Raw genomic sequence first — 23,266 nt, forward strand, 5'->3', positions numbered from 1 at the left:
CACCTTCCAAGTGTTTTCTTGAGAAGTCTGAGCATTAAATTAGATTTTTCTGGTCTTTCTTTTTTAAGTACATTTGAAATCACACTTGTATAGGTATCTCTCTCTCTCGTTTTCATATTATAGCATAAGCTTATTCATACATCCTTTCTAATGACTGCAGAGCATTTATATAAATTACTGTGACTTCTTGAACTAGCTTTAGACTAGATTCTTTCTAGGCACTTGTTACTAAAATATTTCTATGAATGCGTTTTTGCAAAGTGTTCACGTTTCAGACTGCTCCAGGATAGGTTTCCTGCATTGAAATTATTAAGGAAAACAACTCCACATCTTGATACATATTGCTAAACTGCATTTCAGAAAGGTTATAACCAGTTTACCACCATAAAAATATTTGAGCATATTATTCTTAACCTACCTTCTCACAATTTTTAAATCTTTTATCTCTGGTAGTTTGATAATGACTAATTTGCTTTTTCAAAATTTTTTATTGACAGAGCTAAAGTTCTTGTGTTTTGTGTCTAATGTTTAATTATAGTCTTTAAGACTAACTTATTTGTCTTAATACTTTTAGTGTTAAGACAAATGAGTGCCTAATATGGGCCAGCAACTGTTTGTCTAGACTCTCAGGATTTAGCTTTGAACAAAAAGTCCTTGCCCATATAGACAATGTTTTTCCTATACTTCCATACCTGTGATTAAGTTTAACTTCTAAATTAGGTGCAGTAAGATACTAATATATAGCAGTTATAACAGTATTGTGAACATGTCTCTGGAAATAATCTTATTTATTTATTTATTTATTTGACAGAGACCTAGCGAGAGAGGAAACACAAGCAGGGGGAGTGGGAGGGGGAGAACGCTTCCTGCCGGTGGGGCTCTATCCCAGGACCCTGGGATAGTGACCCGAACCAAAGGCAGACACTTAACAACTGAGCCCCCCAGGCGCCCCTGGAAATACTTACAGTACTTGGCCTTGTTTTAATGATATGGGGTGATAAAATGCTTACATGAGGGGATGAAGTGATGAATGACGTAAGGATAGTGACGCAGTGTGACGCTACTGTTGACCTTCTGAGGATGTCAGGAGATAGCACCTGCTTCCAGACTGCTGTTGTGGGGAGGTGGGGGTTTAAAATTGCAGAAGGCAAAATTAGGAAAAGGGGTGACTATTACAGAGCTTACTGATTTCAGTTTCCTTAATAGTACACTGAGATATTTGCATTTGTTTTCCTTAAGTTTGAGTATAAAACTTGTCCTTTTCATTTAATCAAATATTGATCCTTTCCTTTGCAGTTTTTTTCTATTTCAAATCTAGAAAGTCTTCCTTCCAAAAAAATTTTTAATAGTATGTTTTTATTTGATGTTTGTTAGAGTATTTAACTCAGTCTGTCTTCAGTATATTTTTGTATGCTATAAGGTGAGCAAATAAGTTGAATTTTCCCACTATTTAAAAAAAGCCAAGTAACATTTATGCATTGGTCCTTTCCTTCCATCTTTTTGTGGGGGGGTCTTTATCTTAATTTATTATTAGGTTTCTGTTCTTGAGCCATGAACTTTTTTCATTGGACTTACACTTTTATGTAATTGGCAGTGTTTTTTTTTAATGAACTTTTATTTTGTTTAATGGTGAAGTGTAGTGCTGGTTAAGAAAATTTTACAGTGCAATAGAATTGTAGTTTAATTTGAATTGTGAGGATTCTTTGAAGGGAAGGGTGTTAACATGTTGTTTTATCTAAAATTGAGTAATACGTTTTTCCTTAGAAAAAGAAGACCCCCCCCCCCCCCCATGGATGAAAGCTAGAGAAGGAAACTTCAGTCAGGAAAGATGCTAAGAGAAAGGAAAAGCCTTTTTCAGTTGTGTTTTGATGTTCATTTAGAGGTGAGGTGAGACTTAAAGAGCAATACAGCTTAAATTCCAGAACCTTCCTTGTAATTCTGTTTCATTTTCTCTTAGAAAAACAAGTGTCTTACCTCGTTGCTATAGGAATGTGTGGTAGGACTGGAGACTTGAGGTTTCTGTGGTTTCATGACCTGTGTGTTACAAATGCCCTTGTAGTGTTCTTACCTGTATGGTAATAAGAACTGTCATCCAAAGATGAGAGAAGCTCAGCTTGAAAGTCATGATCCAAGATAAATCTTGGGCTCAGAGTAGTCTTCTTCAGATTAATTTGATGAAATGGTTAATGTAATAGCATGTACAGTCAGTGTGTACGTGTGTATATACTTAGAGATCATGTGATTATGCTATGTAAAGTCTAGTGCTACAAATAAGATAAAGATGAAATAAGCAATATTATAAAAGTATTTTACTGTTAACAGTGCAGAAACTTTCCACTCTTACTAAAAATATTATGTCTAAATGCTTTTTAGGTGTTTAAAAACTTTCTGCCATCATAAATTATTATGTGGGGAACAATGTACGTGTAGTGTGTCTTATTGTTCCTAGTATGTCTGTACATAGTCTTGATATTAATGTTTTGGCAGACTTGTCAGATATTATTAAATGGTCATTTTATGTTATGATTTGGAGGTCAAAGAACTAGTACTAGGATGAGAAGTGTCAGATCCCATTTACTTTGCCTATGTTTTGCCTTGTTTAGCATGGTCTACCTAAGATTATTCTGCAGCAATCTTTTTCAACCATTTGTCTGTTTTTGAAGGCAGTTTAGTTAATCTAGATAGCTAAGTTTGTCCACTTAATTGGGCAAATATAAACTAATATGCTGAAAGTAAATGAGTGGGGGTTTCACTTACCACCCTCTTGTGTTCCTCACCCTTCCCTCAGAACACCTAATTAATGTGTATATATGTGATGTGATCTAACATACCAACTCAGTCCTCTTCTGCAAGTACATGATAAATATTTACAAAGCTTAATTTTATCTTTGGACAAAATAAATACGTAGTTGTAATATTTTCTTCCCATATCCCATTGGATTATCTTATGTGTACTCTGGGGAGACAAGTTGATTAAGAATTTTAGATTATTTGTAAAGTTGTGAGATGTTGAGAAGAAATTGGGCTGAACTGTGTCATTATAGCAACCACCAGAGAATACTGATGGCATTTTAAAAATTGTAAATGTTGTGGATTAGGGATTGTAAAAATAGGAAGTTTTAAAAATACATTTCAGCTTGACCTTTTAATATTAACGCCATAATTTCTTTCATCAATAGAAATCTGATTGAATGAATTATATTTTGCTGAAGTGACCTGGTGAATCTGAAAAGATGAAGAAGTTGACTGTCATGTGTGTGTTAAATTGTTCTTGATCCATAGTTACAAACATTGTGCTATGTTATCACAGCTGTTTGAGATGGAGAATGCTTTTACTGTATCATCATCAGATCCTCATCCCCCTCCTGCAGCCCCTCCTTCACATTCTTTACCTTTATCTTCATCTTCTACCTCATCTGGGACTAAAAAACAAAAGAGGACCCCCACGTATCAGAGATCTGTAAGTCAGGAAAACTGTCATCTTAGCTTATTTTGCTTTGTGTTAAGAGCATGACTTAGGGCCACTCACTTCTGTTGAAATAACCTGCAAACTCACTTTCTAACCCCTAGGCATTTCCTTTATCTTTTAGTTTAGGGTCTTGCTACCCAGAGTGACTCCAGAAGTCTAAAGTGTTGCTGTCACCTTGGGAGCTTGGAGAATCTCAAACTCCTGCCCCCAATACCCTCAGTATTTTGTATTTTAACCAGATTGCCAGGTAGTTAAAGTTTGAGAAGCCCAGATCATAGAGGTAGGCCTTCTTAGTTTGAATCCTCTACCGTTTGACTTTGACAAGTCATTTAACCTTTCTGGGTCTGTTACCTCATTAGTAAGGTGGTGATAATACTACTTTCTAATGGGCTTTGTAAAAATTAAATAAGTTAATAAGTGGTAAACACAGCAATGTCTAGCACGAAAGAACTAGAACTTCAGCACCTACTTGTTGGGTGACTTTGATTTGCATGATTTGGCCATCTTATGCACTGTTTCACTACTCATTCTTGGGTTTAGTGTTCTCCAATTTGTCATTTTTTTTTCCCTAATGAAAGATATTTTTATTAATAATGCCAACATCACACTTAGGATGCTTTTTAATAAGTCAAATTTTCAGTGAAAGGGTCTAAAACTAGTAAAGATGTGGATATGTTGCTGTTATAGACCTGACCTTTGCTAGGGATTTTGTCCTCTTTAATTCATCACTTATATTAATAAAATAATTTGTTTTTATAGTGTCTCTCAAGGCAAAATGTGATAGTATTTGATGATGTAAACAGGTTCCATTGCATTGTACGTAAATAGCTCTTTTCACTAAAGATGTTTTCTTTGCTTTATATGATCATAGAAGCAAATGGCAGTATTTAGAGATTTCATCAGCACCTGAAATGGATGAAAAGATTTCTTTAAATATACCTGTGAAATGATTAAACATTTTTAGATTTGAAGAGCTTTTGTTTTCTTGGAGTTTTGTTTTAGAAAAATCCTGTTTTCCAACTCACTGTTTTGGCTCGTTTTCCATTGGAGAATCTAAGTATGCATTTATTTTCTGATATTTTCTAGTTTGAAATAAGTATTTCATACCAAGTTTCTTTTGTTTTCATCTCTACTAATTTAAATAATTGCTTTTGGATGCATGGCGTAACAAATAGTATTCAGGTTTCTATTTAAGTTTCAAAGTCGATTTTAATTTCTTAAGGAAGTGTTCTGGTAGTTTGGGTTTCCATCCCTTGGATATCCATTACCCTGCTTCTGAAATTACTGTTTTAGTCATTTAAAGTTAACATAAAAGAAGCTTTTACTTAATGTAGCTGCTCTGCCTTAACACTGAACTCCAGAAATCCTATTTGCTGGTAAGTGAAAATTCTACCATAAATTAGGGAAGTTCCCTGAAATAAATGAGATTATTTCTTCTGAAATGTTTTATAGCTGAACTAATATTTCAGTAATAAAAGTCCATAAATTTCCCTTTATCTACTTTATTTTCTTTACGTTTTTCCATTAAAAATTTAGTGGTTTGTTCATCAGACCTTAGTATGCTATGAAGATAATGTACAGATCTGAGTATATTCTTTTTCTTTTTAAAACAGATGAGCTTTGATCCAAACCTTCTCCATAACAATGGACACAATGGGTACCCTAATGGTACTTCAGCAGCACTGCGTGAAACTGGGGTTATTGAAAAACTGCTAACCTCTTACGGATTTATTCAGTGTTCAGAACGTCAAGCTAGACTTTTCTTCCACTGTTCACAGTATAATGGCAACCTACAGGACTTAAAAGTAGGAGGTAATCTGTCACTGATTATCCTTTTTAAAATAACTCATCACACATTTCTGTTGCATAATCAACTTGCTTATGACAGTATTACAGTTTTGGCCTTTTAATTGTCCCAATTACAGATGTGTGTCTGTGTAAACCAGCAGAATCTTGATTTCTGTTGTGGTGTCTTTGGGGGAGATGAAAGACTCATTGACTTAAAGATAGCTTTGAATTTTTTTTTTTAATACTTGGAAGATCTAATTATTTTTCTCCACGTTTATGACTAGAGTTATATATTGGATTTTAAACCAATGGAAATACTAAACTTGCAATGTTAGTTTTAACTATTTTATTGGGTCATATATTTGGTAGTACCTGAAAAAAAAAAAAACAGAATGTCACCACTTGGACTGTTCATCTTGGTTTACACAATAAAAATCACTTTTACATATGAAAATATATAACTTAGTAGAAGACTGAAATTATAAGGTCTCAGTGTGTGTTTTTTAAAATATCTTTGGGGGCAAGTCAGAACAATAGTTAACATGAGTATTTGCATACTGAATACTTTACCCCTACAAGAGCATTATTTTGGTTAATCCTTATTTTGTGTATGAGGAAACCTGAGAAGCTTAAGAAAAAAGAAAACTTGCATGATTTGCAGTATACATAAATACTGTGAAGATTAAGACTAAGATAGGAATATCTTAGTCTAAAGCAGTAGTTCTGGAGCATTAGTATGTATGAGAATAAACTGGAAGGCTTGTTTAAACATAAATTGCTGTACTTGGTGCATAGAGTTTGTCTTTGAGTAGATGTGGAGTGGGGCCCAGGAATTTGCATTTCTCTAAGCTCCCAGGTAATGCTGCTATTACTGGTCCAAGAAGCACACTTTGAGAAGTCACCAGTGTACAGCAACTCAAATGCAAAGTTTGGCTTGAAAGTGAGATACCATTTTGTCAAAGTTAGTCCAACAAATACAATACTTACTTTATTTTAGATGATGTTGAATTTGAAGTATCATCTGACCGGCGGACTGGGAAACCCATTGCTGTTAAACTGGTGAAGATAAAACCAGAAATCCTCCCTGAAGAACGAATGAATGGACAAGTTAGTGGCTTTGATGCTTTGTGTTTTCTTAGGGCCCTGCATTTGGATATCTTTCACATTAGAAAAGGAAGATTCTCCCCATCTCCTCAGTTTGCACGCAAGAGAGCTATAGTATATAAAGATTATTTTAAAATTCTATCAGAAGCACTGGCATTTCTTGACCTGAAATATAAAATATGGTCAAGATTCAATTTGGGTTTTTACATATAACCCTAAGTCTATACTTACAGTCAGTTTGTGTACTGTAAGTTTGAAACTTGGCAGCATGACATCCTCTTGTGGATCATATTAAAATGCATCCCTATGTATAGTATAGAGGATATTAAAATTCAGTTAATATTGCACAGTGCTGCTCCTGAAATGATTAGCAATGGAAATTTTTTTTTTTTTGACTGGTAGGTTGTGTGCGCTGTTCCTCACAACTTAGAGAGTAAATCTCCAGCTGCCCCGGGTCAGAGTCCAACAGGGAGTGTATGCTACGAACGTAATGGGGTAAACTTGTGTATTTTTCTTAAACCTTTGCCTGATCCACCATGTGATCTATAAGCGTACTTTAAAATTCAAAATAGAAAACGTAAGCTGCAGTTGATAAATTCAGTTTTAAATTTGGTTTCTAAGAGACTTCGAGTGCGGCATAATCAAAAATTTTAAAAAGAAAAAATCCTTAGGACTTCCAAGTGTCTTAGCTTGCCCAAGTGTGACCTTAGTTAGAATATTAAGGTAAAATGTCCCTTTTACTTGCTTTTTTGGGGGTTGTGGGAGGGGATCTTTTTTCTGGTTCTTTTTAAGCACTAACTTCATCTTTTTGTTTGGAATGCCTTATATAAAAATTGTTTTTTTTGAAATGTAACTACAGTCTCTGGGCAAATGCTTCCACGTGTGTAAGCTTTTTGAAGTTGGATTGCTGCTCAGCTGTGGACTCGCAGAAGTCATCAGCATCATGGAGGGGAAGTGTGTGTTTATATGACTAAAACGATGTACTTGTTATAAAGCATTTTTAAGAAATTTGGCTTAAAATGCCAGCTTAAGAGGTATTTAACGAAGTAAATCGCAGTATACAGAGAACATGCATCCTGCCAATATAGTAATAATAACTTATTAATTCACAGGAAGTGTTTTATCTGACATACACCCCTGAAGATGTCGAAGGGAATGTTCAGCTGGAAACTGGAGATAAAATAAACTTTGTAATTGATAACAATAAACAGTAAGTTCTTTTATTCCACCTAAGTTAGGGTTTTTTGTTTTGTTTCTTTTGTCTACCCCCTCCAATAAGAAGAAGAAATCTGAAATGAGTTAAAAACCCAACATGTAAATGTGGATAATTTTAATGATTTTCATGATCTTTTAAACTTCATTAAGAATTTTAGGGTCTGGGGCGCCTGGGTGGCTCAGTGGGTTAAGCCACTACCTTCAGCTCAGGTCATGATCTCAGGGTCCGGGGATCAAGTCCCGCATCAGGCTCTCTGCTCAGCAGGGGGCCTGCTTCCCTTCCTCTCTCTCTGCCTGCCTCTCTGCCTGCTTGTGCTCTCTCTCTGTCAAATAAATAAATAAAATCTTTAAAAAAAAAAAAAGGATTTTAGGGTCTGTTCTATGATGGGCACTGTGTGGATGTCAAAAATAGGAATATAATTAAAATATGGTCGAGTTTTTAAGGAGCTGTTTGACAAGTCAGTGAAAGTTTTGCAAAAGCAGTAGTGTGGGAGAGAAGTTTTAAGGGAAGGGTGAGGGTGTAAAAGTCACTAGGGAGATTGCGGGGGTGTGGGAGCATTCTGTGTAGAAGTATAATTTTGAGGAAATGGCCAAAAATTTGAGTTGATTGAACTGACTGGATCATGGGAAGATGAAGTGAGCTTTATCCTGTAGTCCTAGAATTCTTTGAAGGATTTTAAGTTGGGGGGTGGGAGCCAGGATGGAGGTGTGATCAATTTAGGTCATTGTAAGTCATGGAGGTGGTAGACATGGAGAGTAGTGGTACTCTAGAGGCAGTGACATAAGAGTTAATATGCAAGATGAGGATCTAATACACTAACAAGGATAGGCCGTGGTGATCAGGTGGAGAAGTCAGGCCACACTGCGAAGATAAAACCACGTTTTGTGATTGATTAGGTGGAGGTGTATGTGGGAATTACTGAGAGGGGAATCCCAAATGACACTTATCTGGCTACTGGGCAGATGATGATATTATTAACCAGACTAAGAAGATATAAAAAAAAAACTGTTAGTGTGGGAGAAAAATTCTGCTTATTTTGGCATTTTGAATTTGAGGTGTCTGGGTATATCTAGGTGAAGCTACTGAACATGTAGTTGTATGTGTAAGTCTAAAACAAGCTAGTACTAGGATATACAGCTGTGAAATTCATCAGCATAAGCAGTTTAAGGGAAGTGTAGTTAAGAAAGCCTAGGGATAGTTATTTTTAAAAGAGTACAGAAGGAAGTTAAAGTAGGAAGTTGAAAAAAATGCTAGGAATGTACTTTCCAACAGCACAGAGAAAGCAAAGACCCAAGAGCATGTGCAGAATTAACTATCCCTGAACCTTATTTCTTATAAGACTTTAGTCTTCATTTTTAAGGAATCAGATTGAGGGGCTTCTGGATGGCTCAGTTGGTTAAGTGTTGGACTCTTGATTTCCACTCAGGTCATGATCTCCAGGTCGTGGGATATGGGCCCATATTGGGCTCTGTGTGGCTCAGCCGGGAGCCTACTCCCCTCTCTTTCCTCTTCCCCCACCTTGCATGTGCACTTCTGTGCTCTCTCTTTAAAATAAATCTTTAAAAAATAGAAGGAATCAAATTGAGTTGGTGTTATATTAATAGTTGTAGTCTAAGGGCCTCGATGTGATCTCGCGAAGTACGGGGATAGGGCTTGAGTTTAAAGTGGAGCCAGGGAAAGGGTTTTATTTAACCTTTATTAAATTTCTATGTGTGCCAAGCACTTGCACTGAATACTTTAAGTATAGTTGTTAATCCTGAGAACAGCTTTACCTGATGTGTTCCATCTGTAAAACTGAGGTATGTTCTCACTTGCCTGAAGTCATAACAGTCTTGAAATAGCAGATATTTGAACCCCAGTCTGGTTCTAAAGCCTTTCCACTGTAGTAAGTTGCAAATTTTTCCAGTGCCTTCATTATTCTGTTGATTTTTGAAATAAAAAGCACAGTTGGGTTATAGTTTGTCCATGAAAAATTAAGGCAAGTACCTGCTTAGTCTGCAGCTTTTCGTAAAACAACTCTACCAACAGTTTGTACCATCTTTGAGAAGAAGTCAGATTCATACTGCTGCTGCTCAAAGATGGGGACAGAATAATATGTGGTCCTTAATTTGTTTTCAGTGAAGGTGAATGTCATTTTTAAAAGTGTAGCAGATTTCTTCCTTAATCACTGCATTTACTCAGCTTTCTTTTATGGCTTTTAATCAGAAATGATTGATGGGATAGCTACTAAATTCAGCACGTCGGAAATAGGGACCGTCTCTTACTCATCTCTGTATCTATCCCAGTACCTTTGTTTGTAGCATATATAATACCTACTCAAATGTTTATCCAAGAAATTATCTTCCTAAAATTTCAGATTCTCCATCTTTTGTTGCGTTCAACTTGTGACTTCATTTCTTTTGTTGGAATAGGAAAGCATTGAGTGTCCATGATATTCTTTTAAGAATCTAAGAGAAAAATGATTCATATGTGTGTGTGTCTAATTTGGAAGGATAGGGAGTTTGAGCAAAAATCCTTTGCATATGAAGCCATATGAAAAGGATCATGTGCTGTAAACTACATTTGCTCTTCATGTTGACATAAAAATTCTTGAGACCTCAGAAAATTAGTTTGTTTCTCGGAACTTATGTCTAACCAAACCAATGCATTTTTCACCCCCTCTTTGATTCCCCCCCTCCCCAACCCCACCCAATTACTCCCTTTCTAGTACTGGTGCTGTAAGTGCTCGTAACATTATGCTGTTGAAAAAGAAACAAGCCCGCTGTCAGGGAGTAGTTTGTGCCATGAAGGTAAGTGTCATCAAATACAAGAAACTTGAGGGTTTTTGCTTTTACTACTTTTAGTCTGTACTTCATACCCAGGCAAGCCTTTTGTTTTTGTTTTTTTTTCTTAATCTTCCCTTTAAAAATATTTTCACTGTTAATATCAGAAGTAATCTCTTAAAATTCCTTGGTTACTAATTCATTTTGTTCTTTAAGATTGATACTGTTAGTAGTAGACCTAACCAAATATTTTGTTTCTGATACAGTATAATTTTATGAAAAGATTGCTTATTGAATGCAAATTGTAATCATAAATATGGCACTTCATAGTACCTAATGTTCCTATTATTTTTTTGGGTTTTGCTTGTTTGTCTTTAGGAGGCGTTTGGCTTTATTGAAAGAGGTGATATTGTAAAAGAGATATTCTTTCACTATAGTGAATTTAAGGGTGACTTAGAAACCTTACAGCCTGGAGATGACGTGGAATTCACAATCAAGGACAGAAATGTAAGATAGTTGACTGGCTTGATCTTTGGCCTTTTAAGATCGAAAATGAATTACATTTTTAGGAAACACTTAAAATTATATGACCCCCCCCCTTTGTGATTTAGGGTAAAGAAGTCGCAACTGATGTCAGACTATTGCCTCAAGGAACAGTCATTTTTGAAGATATCAGCATTGAACATTTTGAAGGAACTGTAACCAAAGTAATCCCAAAAGTACCCAGTAAAAACCAGGTAAGGAGTCTTTTTCAAGAGAGTTTTCTTTTATCTCATGAGTAGTAGAAAAATTTGGTATACAGAAATTTTAATTAATGTAATTTTATGATGTTGAACAATTGACTATTTCTTGATATATATAATTAAGCTAAATGAGAAACCAGTGATTATATATATGTTTTAGTTTTTACTGGTTTATAAGGAGAAAGGGACAAAACTGTTGGTTAAATTGGGGGAAAACCAGTTTGGGTGTGCATTTATTGGGGTTCTCTCCGAGGGCACACCCTCCTCCCCCCATTTGTTTCATTTGTGTGGGAGGTAAGGTGAGGAGAGGACACTGGTGGTGTCATTGCTGAAGAAATGTGAAACATTAAAGACTTAAAATTTTTTTTCTTAAATATCTCTGTCATTTTATTATTTTATGATTGTATTATGTGACCGTAGAACACAGAGCTTTCAAATTGGACTTGTTATCAACATCGTTTTTCCCTGTAGGGAACTGTTTATTATAAATAACATGGGTTTGCTGTGTGTTCTTCTTGTTTGACTTAGAACTAGGAAGGATGAGAAATCTCCAGCTAAAATAGTTTTTCCTTCTCATCAGAATGACCCATTGCCAGGACGCATCAAAGTTGATTTTGTGATTCCTAAAGAACTTCCCTTTGGAGACAAAGATACAAAATCCAAGGTGACCCTGCTGGAAGGCGACCATGTTAGGTTTAATATTTCAACAGACCGACGTGACAAGTTAGAACGAGCAACCAACATAGAAGTTCTATCAAACACATTTCAGTTCACTAATGAAGCCAGAGAGATGGTACGTGTTGGATATTGTTTGATACTTGTATTCAGTATGGGGCCAATATTATATTTGAATTTGTAATGCTGTATTGAGAAGTTTTTAAGGTAATGATAACATTGGGCAGTTACCTTAGTGATTAAGAACACAGATCTTTGAGTCAGTCTAGGTTTGATACCTAACCCTGCCAGTTATCTTGGAGTAGATGTGAAAAAGTTTTAGAAAGTGTGTACAGGATGATTTCTTAGATCTTTAGAGAGTCACTGATTCTCTGGACCTTAAACAGAAAGATTGAGAAAAATCAGATCAATTGTAGAAAGTAAATTTTCCCAAACTGTTCCATAAAATGTTTAGTAAACACTAAATAAAGTTAAATAGGTTTTGGGTTTTTTTGGGCTTTGCAGATTCTTTTTAGTGGATATAAATCCAGGAATGACATGTACCAGAATTGTTTCCCAAACATATTTTATGGGCTTGCTTTTCATAAATTAACTTTCTCAGATGTAATACATTGTTTTGTTGAGGGTTATAACGTGTGGTATATCTCATGCTATTAGTAGAACTGGGTCCATTTACTGGAAATTTAAATTCCTTGGGACTTCTAACCTTTACCTTTGGAGATCTGATCTTATTTGACATTTGCAGTGTGCTTTTAACTTTAAAAATTTTGAGAACCAAAGGAATGTGTTTTTAAGAACCTCGCAGGTAGCATCTGTTTTGCTTGACAGTGTGAACTGCACTGTAGAGTACTGTGGCTGCCATTAAGATTTAGCAAGGATTAAATGTCAGAATATTATTTATGCTACATTCAGAACTGGTTATAGAATAGTCATCAGTAATAATGTAAATAAACATGCAATATATAAGTCATTGGTAGGTTAATAATAATTGTTGCAATAAACATTTGAATACCTGCCATGTGCCAGTTAACTCTGGATATAATGCTACCACAGAGCTGATAATTTAGTAAGATGGGGGGAAAAATAAGGAAAGGATTTCCTGTATTTTATTTATTCTTCAGACCTAAATTTTAAGCCTTTCTTGTGCCTAAACCCAAATAAAATTTTTTAAGGTAGAGACTAAAAAATTGCTTTTAATTGACTTTGGAAGTTCTTGGAATATTAGTGTATAGATTTTTATAAATTCCCAGATTCATCATAAAGCTTGGGACTTATTTGGAGTCTTTGATTCTACCACTTAATTAGCTGGGTGCTTTGGACAAACTGCTTAACCTCCCTCAGCCTCAATTTCCTCATCTTGCAAAACGGGGTAATAATACTAAGTTCACAGATTTGAGAATTAAAAGGAATACATTGTGTGCATGTTCACATTCAAATGTTTGTAATTTTTCCTATGCATACTGGCCAAGGATTAGCATCTCACACATTGCTTAAAGGTTAATTTACTAAAAGACTGAAAAGCAGTGAGTTTTTATTTAAATGGAGAAATTAAAATGTAGATACAGAATTTGAGTCATTAATACAGATAATTCCTAATGAATAAACCTTGATGCTTCCAAAGTTGAATATTGTTTTCTTGGCAAGCTTCACAGCCAGTGAAAATATTATTGTCTGGATTTCAGGGTGTAATTGCTGCCATGAGAGACGGTTTTGGTTTCATCAAGTGTGTGGATCGTGATGCTCGTATGTTCTTCCACTTCAGTGAAATTCTGGATGGGAACCAGCTCCATATTGCAGATGAAGTAGAGTTTACTGTGGTTCCTGTGAGTAGTTTTTGAGCAAAGAATGGAATGGCTTCTTGGTGCTTCATTTTTCAGTTTAAAGTTACTTTTGTTTTTCACTTGTAGGATATGCTCTCTGCCCAAAGAAATCATGCTATTAGGATTAAAAAGCTTCCCAAGGGCACGGTTTCATTCCACTCCCATTCAGATCATCGTTTTCTGGGCACTGTAGAAAAAGAAGCCACTTTCTCCAACCCTAAAACCACTAGCCCAAATAAAGGCAAAGAAAAGGTAAGTTTTACATAATCAAAATGATTTGTGTAGCTTTTTTATTTTTTAAAGATTTATTTATTTTAGAGAGAAGTGCACAGTGGGGTGAAAGGGGCTGAGGGAGAGGGAAAAAGACTCTAAATTGAGCCCCGATTCGGGGCATGATCTCACGACCCTGAGATCATGACCTGAGCTGAAATCAGGTGTCGGATGCTTGACTGACTAAGCCACGCCGGCACCTCCATGTATGTAGATCTGTATTAGTCTTCAGCTTCAAGGAAACCACTGTCCACACAATAATGGAGTTAAGTATTATCTCTTTTGGAATTCTCTAATATTAATGGTGGTGAACTAATCTAAAAGTTTTCTGATCTCAGCACTATTGACTTTTGTGTGGGAGTGGGTTGCTCTTGAGTACATTGTTGGATACTTTGCAGCATCCCTGGCCTTTTCCAGTAGAGACCAGTATCTTCCCTCTCTCCCTCTGTGACAGCCAAAAGTGTTTCCAGATACTGCCAGACGTCCTAGAATCACTCCTGGTTGAGAAACACTCATGTAAAATGACAGTACTTGTCTTCCAAGGCAGTTTAAAACTTCGACATTTGGGTAGACTCATTTCACACATTTGAACTCCCATTTATTGACTAGTTCACTGAATAGAAATATAAAACTGTCTAGTCTAACATGGCTTTTGCTCTCAAGTAAGTAATAAATTGAGAGTGTACAGAAGCAGGTAATTCATGCAAAATATAAAATGTTGCCCAAAAATGTCAGTAAGAGTGCTATGGTGAAAATGAATTCTAAACTCGGGGGGAGAGGGGAGGCGGGGGTTGCTGGGATGGTTTCACTAAGGCACTGGCATTTAATAGGTAGAGATAACTGAGGAAAGGACATTCCTTACAGAATAGAGGCCAGATGAGAAAAATTCCGTTCCTTAAGAAAGCACTAAGTATTAAAGAGGAAGACAGGGTTTTTCTTTGATGGGGCCAAATAGGGGAAATAAGAGTGAAAAATCAGAATACAGAAAGATTGAGAAGGTTTGATTGCTACTCTGAAGAATTTAGACATTGTTCTGTACTCAGTAGATTTCTTTTGGAAAGTGTCATTTCAGGAAGAAATGGCAATAGTATGAACCCTAGATGGGGGGTATGGAGAAAGGCAAAAGACCAAGAGGCTTGATAGGAAATTTAGATAGTTGTTGAACCAGGGGACAGAGATCATGGATGTAGAGAAGAGAGAAGGTGATACAATTTAAAAAAAAAAAAACAACAAAAAAACTAGGAGCCTGTAAGAGTGGAATATCATCTTCCCTTTTTTTTTTTTTTTTTCAAAGAGCACAGGGGAGGAGTAGGGAGGAGGAGTGTCTAGACTCCCTGCTCAGCAGGGAGCCCAGTGTTCTGCTTGATCCAAGGACTCTGGGATCTTGACCTGAGCTGAAAGCAGATGCTTAACTGACTTAGCCATCCAGGCACCCCAAGACTAGATTAGCATCTTGCTTTACCTTTTTTTTTTTTTTTTTGTAGTTTAGGAAATCACTTCACCTCTGAGCTTAAGTTTTTAAACAACAACAAAAAAATCAGTCTCCTATTTCGCTGAAAAAGCTTTCACAGGGCCTAGCCCATAGTAGGAATTTCACAAGTGCTTCTGTTAAAAATAATAAAAACAAAAGAAAACCAATGGGGCTTATTTTTAATGGTTTTTAGGTCTTAGAATGTCCAGCTTCCCAGATGGCTCTGGCAAAGCTGACTTGATCAAGACAGCCTTTGTATGAGAAATTTCCTGCCCTTCTATTATTCTTTTCTTCTTGGCCAATACTGGACCCTAGTGAGTCCTTCTGTCATTGGGCTTATTTATAACAGAGTATTACACTTGTTTATGAATCTGCGTTCTCTACTAAACTGGGTTCTTTGAGAGCAGGGATTGTCTTATCTCTATTTCCTATACTTGCTGTAGAGTATGGTGTCAGGTGATGGCTAGATATCGAGGTTGATGGACTATAGTTGAGAGCAAAATCAAATGCTGAGATTCTGAGTGTGGTTGACTTCAGAAGAATCAGTGTAAGACCTGATTTCGCTGACCACCACCTTCATTTAACCAAAGTCAGATACTTAGCATCATTTTGTGCTGGCTGTATAACCTTGGTCAAGTTTATTTTAACTTCCTAAAACTTTCCTAATAGAGGTCAGAGTAACTTTTGAAGATGGTTTTATCATAACATTAAATTTGGTAATAAAAGTGCCTAACATAATATCTGATATAATTTAAATGTTCAATATGATTACATAGTAGTTGTACAAGGAATATGAATGGTAAAAGAGTAGAAATTAACTGGTTTTGAATATTAATAGTTGGTAATGTATTCTGGAGCTTAGGAAAGGAGAGATGTGGGCAGTAATCCCCATAGGAATGATATTTGAAACCATAGGAGCAGTATAACTTACATAGTTGCTCTACAGTGTTGTTTACTGTGTGATTCTATGTCACATATCCGAAATTTCATAAGACTTTTGAAGAGCGAATCTTTCTAGTATTCATTTAAGTGTGACTGTGGAAACATTGGTATAATTGCCTGAATATCACATGCTCTGAACTGCGCTAGATCCTATATCAAATTAAATTCTTGTTCATTAGTTAAATTAATTTCATACAAAACACTACAGGGTACTATGGGAGATTCAAAGTAGGTGATAGAAAAGCTTCTTTACCCTACAGAATTTCCACTTTGCTAAAAAGTCATGCTTAGTTTAATTTTTGACGGTCTATGAGAAGTATGAAGTAAGCATGTGGTAAATTTTCAATAAGCTTTTCCTCCTCAACAAAAAAATCAGGTTCTTGAGACTAAAAAGATAGCAGATTGAGTTGGTCTTAGATTAAGGTAAGACCCCCTTTTATTCATAAGAAAAATCTATTACTGTTAGGGAACCCTAGAATAGGATATTTCTATAGTTGTGCGAATTCTGTAGCTCAAAGGTCTGTAAAAACTAGCTGCTTATTGCCTTTTAGTTCTTGATACTTTTCTTTCTTTTTTTTTTTTAGGAGGCTGAGGATGGTGTTATTGCTTATGATGATTGTGGGGTGAAATTGACTATTGCTTTTCAAGCCAAGGATGTGGAAGGATCTACTTCTCCTCAAATAGGAGATAAGGCAAGATAATTCTGCTGATTTGAGAGCAGGGTTAAAGATTGTCATCTTAATCATAAGTCTTGTACAATGGTTTCTTTTGAATTTTATCAAGTTTTGCTAAAACTGCTTTGTACTTATAAGGTTAATATAGGAACATCTTCCCATTTAAAAGTGGCTTACTCAATTAAAACAGGGTCTGGAAAGCCCTTGTTAAAGCTTTTTGAGGAGTATTTAAAACACTAGCTAAGATATGCCTAAATCAATTAACTTAGATAAAAGTAATAATATTACAAGCTAAAACAGCCACCAAAATACTAGCAAAGTAAAATCACACTAAAGATTTTTTATTGCTTTGCATTTTTCTTGTACTTACAATGTCTGGTTTTCTGATAGCCCTGCTTTAGAGAAATTGAGACTCTATAAGGAATAAATATACACTGGAGAGCAAAACTTGATCCCTGATGAAAAATGGAATGAGACATATAAGTGTTAGTTTTGGTGAAAATGTATTTAACACAAAGGATATTTAGAGTGGAAAGCGTGGTCTAGGGGAAGTTACAGGACCTGAGGTAAAGAGCTTGATGTCGAAAAGACATGGTATTAATGAGTGTCCTTATTTTTCACAGGTTGAATTTAGTATTAGTGACAAACAGAGACCTGGACAACAGATTGCAACTTGTGTGCGACTTTTAGGTCGTAATTCCAACTCCAAGAGGCTCTTGGGTTATGTGGCAACTCTGAAGGATAATTTTGGATTTATTGAAACAGCCAATCATGATAAGGAAATCTTTTTCCATTATAGGTGAGGAATGCCTTATAGAACTTACAGCTTACTATCCATTCTCTGGGAGTCCAAAATACTTAGTATTGGGTAATTATGTATTTTTTTAATTCCAAATCTCATATTGGTAAAATTATGGCAATATATAAACAAAAGTTACATATTGTATAGAGAATATGTGGCCAAGAGATAAAGGCCTGTACCTGCTTTGAACATTGGATAGGAACTTTCCTGCATCAGTGAAAGAATACTGTTTCATATGTTGTTGCCAGATTAATTATACGTTTGATTTGGCGTTCTAATACAGCATAGTGTTAGTTAAGGGTGTGGACTCTTAGCCGGTTCAGATTTAAACCCAGACTCTGCCACCTAATTAACCTCCTGGTATCTTAGTTTCATTGTCTTAAAACTGGGGATAATGGTGACCTCTTAATGGGTTGTTTCTGAGGATTAAATGAGTCAGTGCCTATAATGCGCTTAATACAGTATCCAGCATAAGTAAGCACACCATGAATGTTGTTATATAAGAAATAAAATTTATTTGCTACTGTTGATATTTGTGGTGATTGTTTATTCACATGTTTCCTTTCTTCCCAGTGAGTTCTCTGGTGATGTTGATAGCTTGGAACTGGGGGACATGGTCGAGTACAGCTTGTCCAAAGGCAAAGGCAACAAAGTCAGTGCAGAAAAAGTGAACAAAACACACTCAGGTAATGAACTATGATTTCTACTTGTTCATTCTGCTTTTGGTGTGAAAACAGGAGTAGGTAGGATGCAAGAGAGAGCAAAAACCCATTCATTCTAGATTAGTGGTGTCCCAGGTATGATCCAGCCGCATCACCTGGCTACTTACTTACTAGAAATCATAAGTTCTCAACCCTACCCCATAAATACTAAAGTCAGGATGGACAATCTGTTCTAACAAATCCTTTAGATAATTCCTATGTATACTCGAATTTGAGAACCACTAGATAGATGGTTTAGGTCATTTGCTATATGCTTATTTTCAATTTAATATCGGTTTCTTAAAAAATAATTCTAAGATTAAAAAAACTCCTAGGGATGGGGAGAGAGGCCTTCCTCTAGGAGACTGTTTTGGAAAAGAATGAGTCAATTAGGTAAAATAATGGGAATTTAAGGAAACTGTTGCTATTTGGATCTCTAACTTTTAAAAAACCTATACTTTTTGGCTTTCATCTCAGTTTCCCAAGTAACACTTCTTGGTAAGACCTAGAGAAAGGACAGCCGTAAATGTTCATTTCAACTTAGTAAATATCTAAGTGCATGCTGTGTTTTAGGTACTGGGAATATAGCAGTGAAGAAATCAGACAAATCCTTGCCTTTGTTGAGTTTATTTTTTAATTTGTCTGTAGTCACAGCAAATGATGAGTATTGTATGGAGTATATTCAGAAATATAGTAATATATGTTATTAAGATTAAAGTAAAGAGGGGCCGGGCCTGGGTGGCTCAGTTGGTGAAGCCTCTGCCTTCAGCTCAGGTCATTATATCAGGGTCCTGGGATTGAGTCCTGTACCAGGCTCCCTGTGGGTCAGAGCCTGTTTCTCCCTCTGCCCACCCTCTTCTCTCTCTCTCATTAAAAAAAAAAAATAAAGATTAAAATAAAGGGAAATGTGTTAAGTGTTGGGGTTGCCATTTTAGAGACAGGGGAAGGCACCCCCTAAAAGTAATACTTGGTCACCTAGAAAAGATGAAGAAAATAAGACATGGTTTAAATATAAGTACTTGTTAATTTCTTAAATTAACTTTCTCTGTTTTATGGTAGTTTAGAAATATTTCAAGAATAGCAGACAGTCAACCCACTGTTAACATTTGTTGCAATGATTTTAGCTTCTTTTAATCTAGAATGAGTTGAAATTGTTGAGTAAGAAGTAGAACATGCTTTTGTTTTGTAGTGAATGGCATTACTGAGGAAGCTGATCCCACCATCTACTCTGGTAAAGTCATTCGTCCCTTGAGGAGTGTTGATCCAACACAGACTGAGTACCAAGGAATGATTGAGATTGTGGAGGAAGGTAAAACTTTTAAAAAACCTATACTTTGTCAGATACGTTGGGGGTGGTGCAGTTCTTTTTGGATTCCTTAAAAACTGAAACTAAGGAAAAGGGATTCTTGTCTCTCGGCCAAAGCGCTGCATTTTCATTTTTGGCTTTTTTCTCCACACCTTCAAGTAATTCTCTCAGTTCTGGTACCATTCCTTATCCCTAGGAATTAGCACCAAAATGACAACTTTGGGGGTACCTAGGTGGCTCTGGTCATGAGTTCAAGCCCCGAGTCGGGCTCCACTCTCAGTGTGGAGTCTGCTTGAGCTTCTCTCTCCTCCCAGTCCCACTCATGTGCGTGTACACGCACATGTGCGCTCAAATACATCTTTAAAAAAAAAAAGACTACTTTGTACATAAAATAAGTTTGCAATAGGGGTGGTAGTAGGAACCAATGGATGATTAGTATAGCTAAATTACATAATGATGGGGTTGGTGAGAGGGTTTGAATTTCCAACCAAAGATAATAGCTTGGTTCACAAAGAGAAAAAATATTGTGTCATATAAGTGTCAAAGAGCCCGAAGTGGGGAAGAACAGGTCGTTTGAGAGAAAGAAATGAACCTTGATAACATGTTCCTTTTACCATATGAGGTCTTTAGGAGTTTGTTTTACACAGAACCTCAAAACACCCATTTCCCACCTACCCACCTCAAAAACCCTCCAAATAGGAATAGATTTTATAGCAAATCACTCTTACTTGAATCACTCCTTTTGTTAATTTGGGTCTAATTCATATTAATTTAAAATAAACTTTGTTCTGCTTTCCCACCTTTACTTGTGGTTAAATACACTGTTTTAAAAAAAAAAAAAATCACTCAGTATAGATCTGGCTTTTTACAAATCAGTATTTTAAACCAATTCCATGATACCATACTCCTAAAAGGGCTGTGGGGGCTAGGCAACTTATTAAATTGTCCTTCTTCCTCCTCTGTAAATGCCACTTATTTTGTGTTCCAGTCCCCAATCCATTTATTCTTCACCACTGGCTCTAGGATACAGTCCAAAGCAAGGATTTTATGGAAGAGGAAACTTTCCTGAAATCTATAAGCCTAGAGGTTTTTGAGACTAGACCGGTCACATTTTCCCACTTGTTGATGAGAACAGTTCTTTTGTTCAGGAATAAAAAACTTTTATAAGACTGTGGACTTTGAAGTAGGGCAAGCCTGGATCTGAAAACCAGCTCTTGTACTTCCTAGCTATAGAATCTTAGACACATTACTTAAATCTTTCCTAGCTCAGTTTCTTCATCTTTGAAATGAAGATAACTTCAATCTAAGGTTCTGGAAATACTAAATATGAATCTATAAGTGTTTAATAAATGGTAGTTAGTATTAACACAGCTATATCACACCAGCTATCTCTAATCCTACATGACTTACCTGTTGGATGTGTATCCCAAAATTTGTGGTTCCTGTATGTTGTGGTTTTTTTTTTTTTAATTATTTTATAACTTTTTTTTTAAGATTTTATTTATTTATTTGACAGAGATCACAAGAAGGTAGAGAGGCAGGCAGAGAAGGTGGGGGGGAAGCAGGATTGCTGCTGGGCTCTCTGCTCAGTGCGGGGCTCGATCCCAAGACCCCAGGATCATGACCTGAGCTAAAAGGCAGAGGCTTAACCCGCTGAGCCACCCAGACGCCCCAGGGTTCCTATATGTTTGAGAAGACAACCTTCACTTACCCTATAATCATCAAGAGAATTATTAAAAACATTTCCAATTCTGAAGCTTCCTCTTCCACCTGATGGTTTTCTTCTCTTCATTTTTGTTGATTCAGTGGCTTTACCATCCTGGTGAACTGATAAGCAGCTGAACCTTTGGCATGGTTTTTATCCAGCCTGCACTGACCTACGGCCAACATTTTTTATTTACTCTTTTAATTTTTATTATTTATTTATTTGTTCGTTTATTTTTAAGTAGGCTCCGTAAGTGCCATGGGGCACAACGCAGGGCTTGAACTCAAGTCGCTGAGATCGAGAGTCAAACGCTTAATCAGCTTAACCCCCAGGGCACCCCAGCCAACTTTTTCCTCTAAGGAAGAGCTCTACAAAACTATGGTGGCGGGACGCCTGGGTGGCTCAGTTGGTTAAGCGGCTGCCTTCGGCTCAGGTCATGATCCCAGCATCCTGGGATCGAGTCCCACGTCGGGCTCCTTGCTCGGCGGGGAGCCTGCTTCTCCCTCTGCCTCTGCCTGCCTCTCTGTCTGCCTGTGCTTGCTCGCTTTCTCTCCCTCTATCACTGGCAAATAAATAAATAAAAATAATCTTTAAAAAAAAAAAAAAAACTATGGTGGCTTGTTTCTGTAAAGAAAGGTGTCTTGAAACACATTAATTTATATATTGTCTTTGGTTGCTTTCTCACGGCAACAGCAAAGTTGTGTAGTTATGACAAGCGCAGGATGACCTGCGACCCTAAAATGTTTACTGTTTTTTAAGAAAAAGTGTGCTGACCTCTGAACTGGGAGAAAAGTACCAATTGGTTTGAGGGAGCCACAGTCAGAACAAAGAAAAGATGTAGAATGCCAAAGAAATTTATCCACATTGTTTTTGCCTGTTCCTGACTTGTTTAATGCCCTGTTAAGTGTGGGCCAGAAGTATTTTCATCTGGTTGGCTAATAGTGTGGAGTGGGGAAGAAGATAATCCAGTGGATCATGTTAGCAACCCATTGTGCTTAAAACACCCAGATATTTAGGTAACGAGATTGTGAGTGATAGTGTTATTTTTAATTTTGTAAGTGTAGTTTAAAACTGTTTATTAGGGGTACTTGGCTAGCTCAGTGTAAAGAGCATGTAACTCTTGAACTCAGGGTAGTGAATTCAAGCCCTATATTGGATGTAGAGATTACTAAAAAAAAAAAAAAAAAAAACTTTAAACTATTCATTAAGCTGGTGAAGTACTGCAAGTTCTCACTTTTTTCATGATAGTATTTCATTGAAGCTTTATGATAAAAATTTCTCAGGTATGAAAATCTTTTTAGGAACATAATGCATTTTTAGCAATTTACTTATTAATTTATGAGGAGCATCAGCATAGGACCGTTGTGAAATACTAGTTTTTAGACTTTGTATCTATTTCTCCTTACAGGGGATATGAAAGGTGAGGTCTATCCATTTGGCATAGTTGGGATGGCCAACAAAGGGGATTGCCTGCAGAAAGGGGAGAGTGTCAAGTTCCAGTTGTGTGTCTTGGGCCAAAATGCACAGACTATGGCCTACAACATCACACCCCTGCGTAGGGCCACAGTGGAGTGTGTAAAGGATCAGGTAAGTGGTAGTATCTCTGGATCTGAACTTGATCCTTTTATTAGTTGGTAAACAAGTGTTAACCAAAACCTTGAAATTTTTTCAGCCAAGGGAAAACTGCCTATATTCACTTGGTTTTTATTTGTTCCACCCCTTTTTCAATGATTTGAGGTAGTTTGTAAAAAATATGAAAAAAAAAAACACATGAAGAAAATGGCGATACGAGCAAAAAGAATGTAAAGAGTATTATTT

General features: G+C 36.3%; 1 protein-coding gene across 3 annotated transcripts in view; it reads left to right on the forward strand.

Moving 5' to 3' along the window:
- CSDE1 (cold shock domain containing E1) overlaps positions 1–23,266 on the forward strand; it is a 39,745-nt gene that overhangs the window by 13,232 nt on the left and 3,247 nt on the right. The window contains exons 3-18 of one of the 3 annotated variants that reach the window (XM_004769867.3): positions 3,311–3,460; positions 5,083–5,281; positions 6,255–6,364; positions 6,764–6,856; positions 7,474–7,571; positions 10,285–10,366; positions 10,718–10,846; positions 10,951–11,076; positions 11,663–11,875; positions 13,440–13,580; positions 13,665–13,829; positions 16,845–16,952; positions 17,558–17,733; positions 18,310–18,422; positions 19,627–19,746; positions 22,857–23,035. In XM_004769867.3, the coding sequence (XP_004769924.1) occupies positions 3,320–3,460; positions 5,083–5,281; positions 6,255–6,364; positions 6,764–6,856; positions 7,474–7,571; positions 10,285–10,366; positions 10,718–10,846; positions 10,951–11,076; positions 11,663–11,875; positions 13,440–13,580; positions 13,665–13,829; positions 16,845–16,952; positions 17,558–17,733; positions 18,310–18,422; positions 19,627–19,746; positions 22,857–23,035 (2,193 nt within the window). In that variant the 5' untranslated portion in view covers positions 3,311–3,319. Of the gene's footprint in view, positions 1–3,304; positions 3,461–5,082; positions 5,282–6,254; positions 6,365–6,763; positions 6,857–7,473; positions 7,572–10,284; positions 10,367–10,717; positions 10,847–10,950; positions 11,077–11,662; positions 11,876–13,439; positions 13,581–13,664; positions 13,830–16,844; positions 16,953–17,557; positions 17,734–18,309; positions 18,423–19,626; positions 19,747–22,856; positions 23,036–23,266 lie in introns of those variants that run through there. The other 2 variants (XM_004769869.3, XM_004769868.2) reach the window with 2 other exon arrangements.

This window comes from Mustela putorius, unplaced genomic scaffold (genome assembly GCF_011764305.1).
Source record: "Mustela putorius furo isolate JIRA1106 unplaced genomic scaffold, ASM1176430v1.1 tig00000585_pilon_pilon_pilon, whole genome shotgun sequence".
Lineage (NCBI taxonomy): Eukaryota > Metazoa > Chordata > Mammalia > Carnivora > Mustelidae > Mustela > Mustela putorius.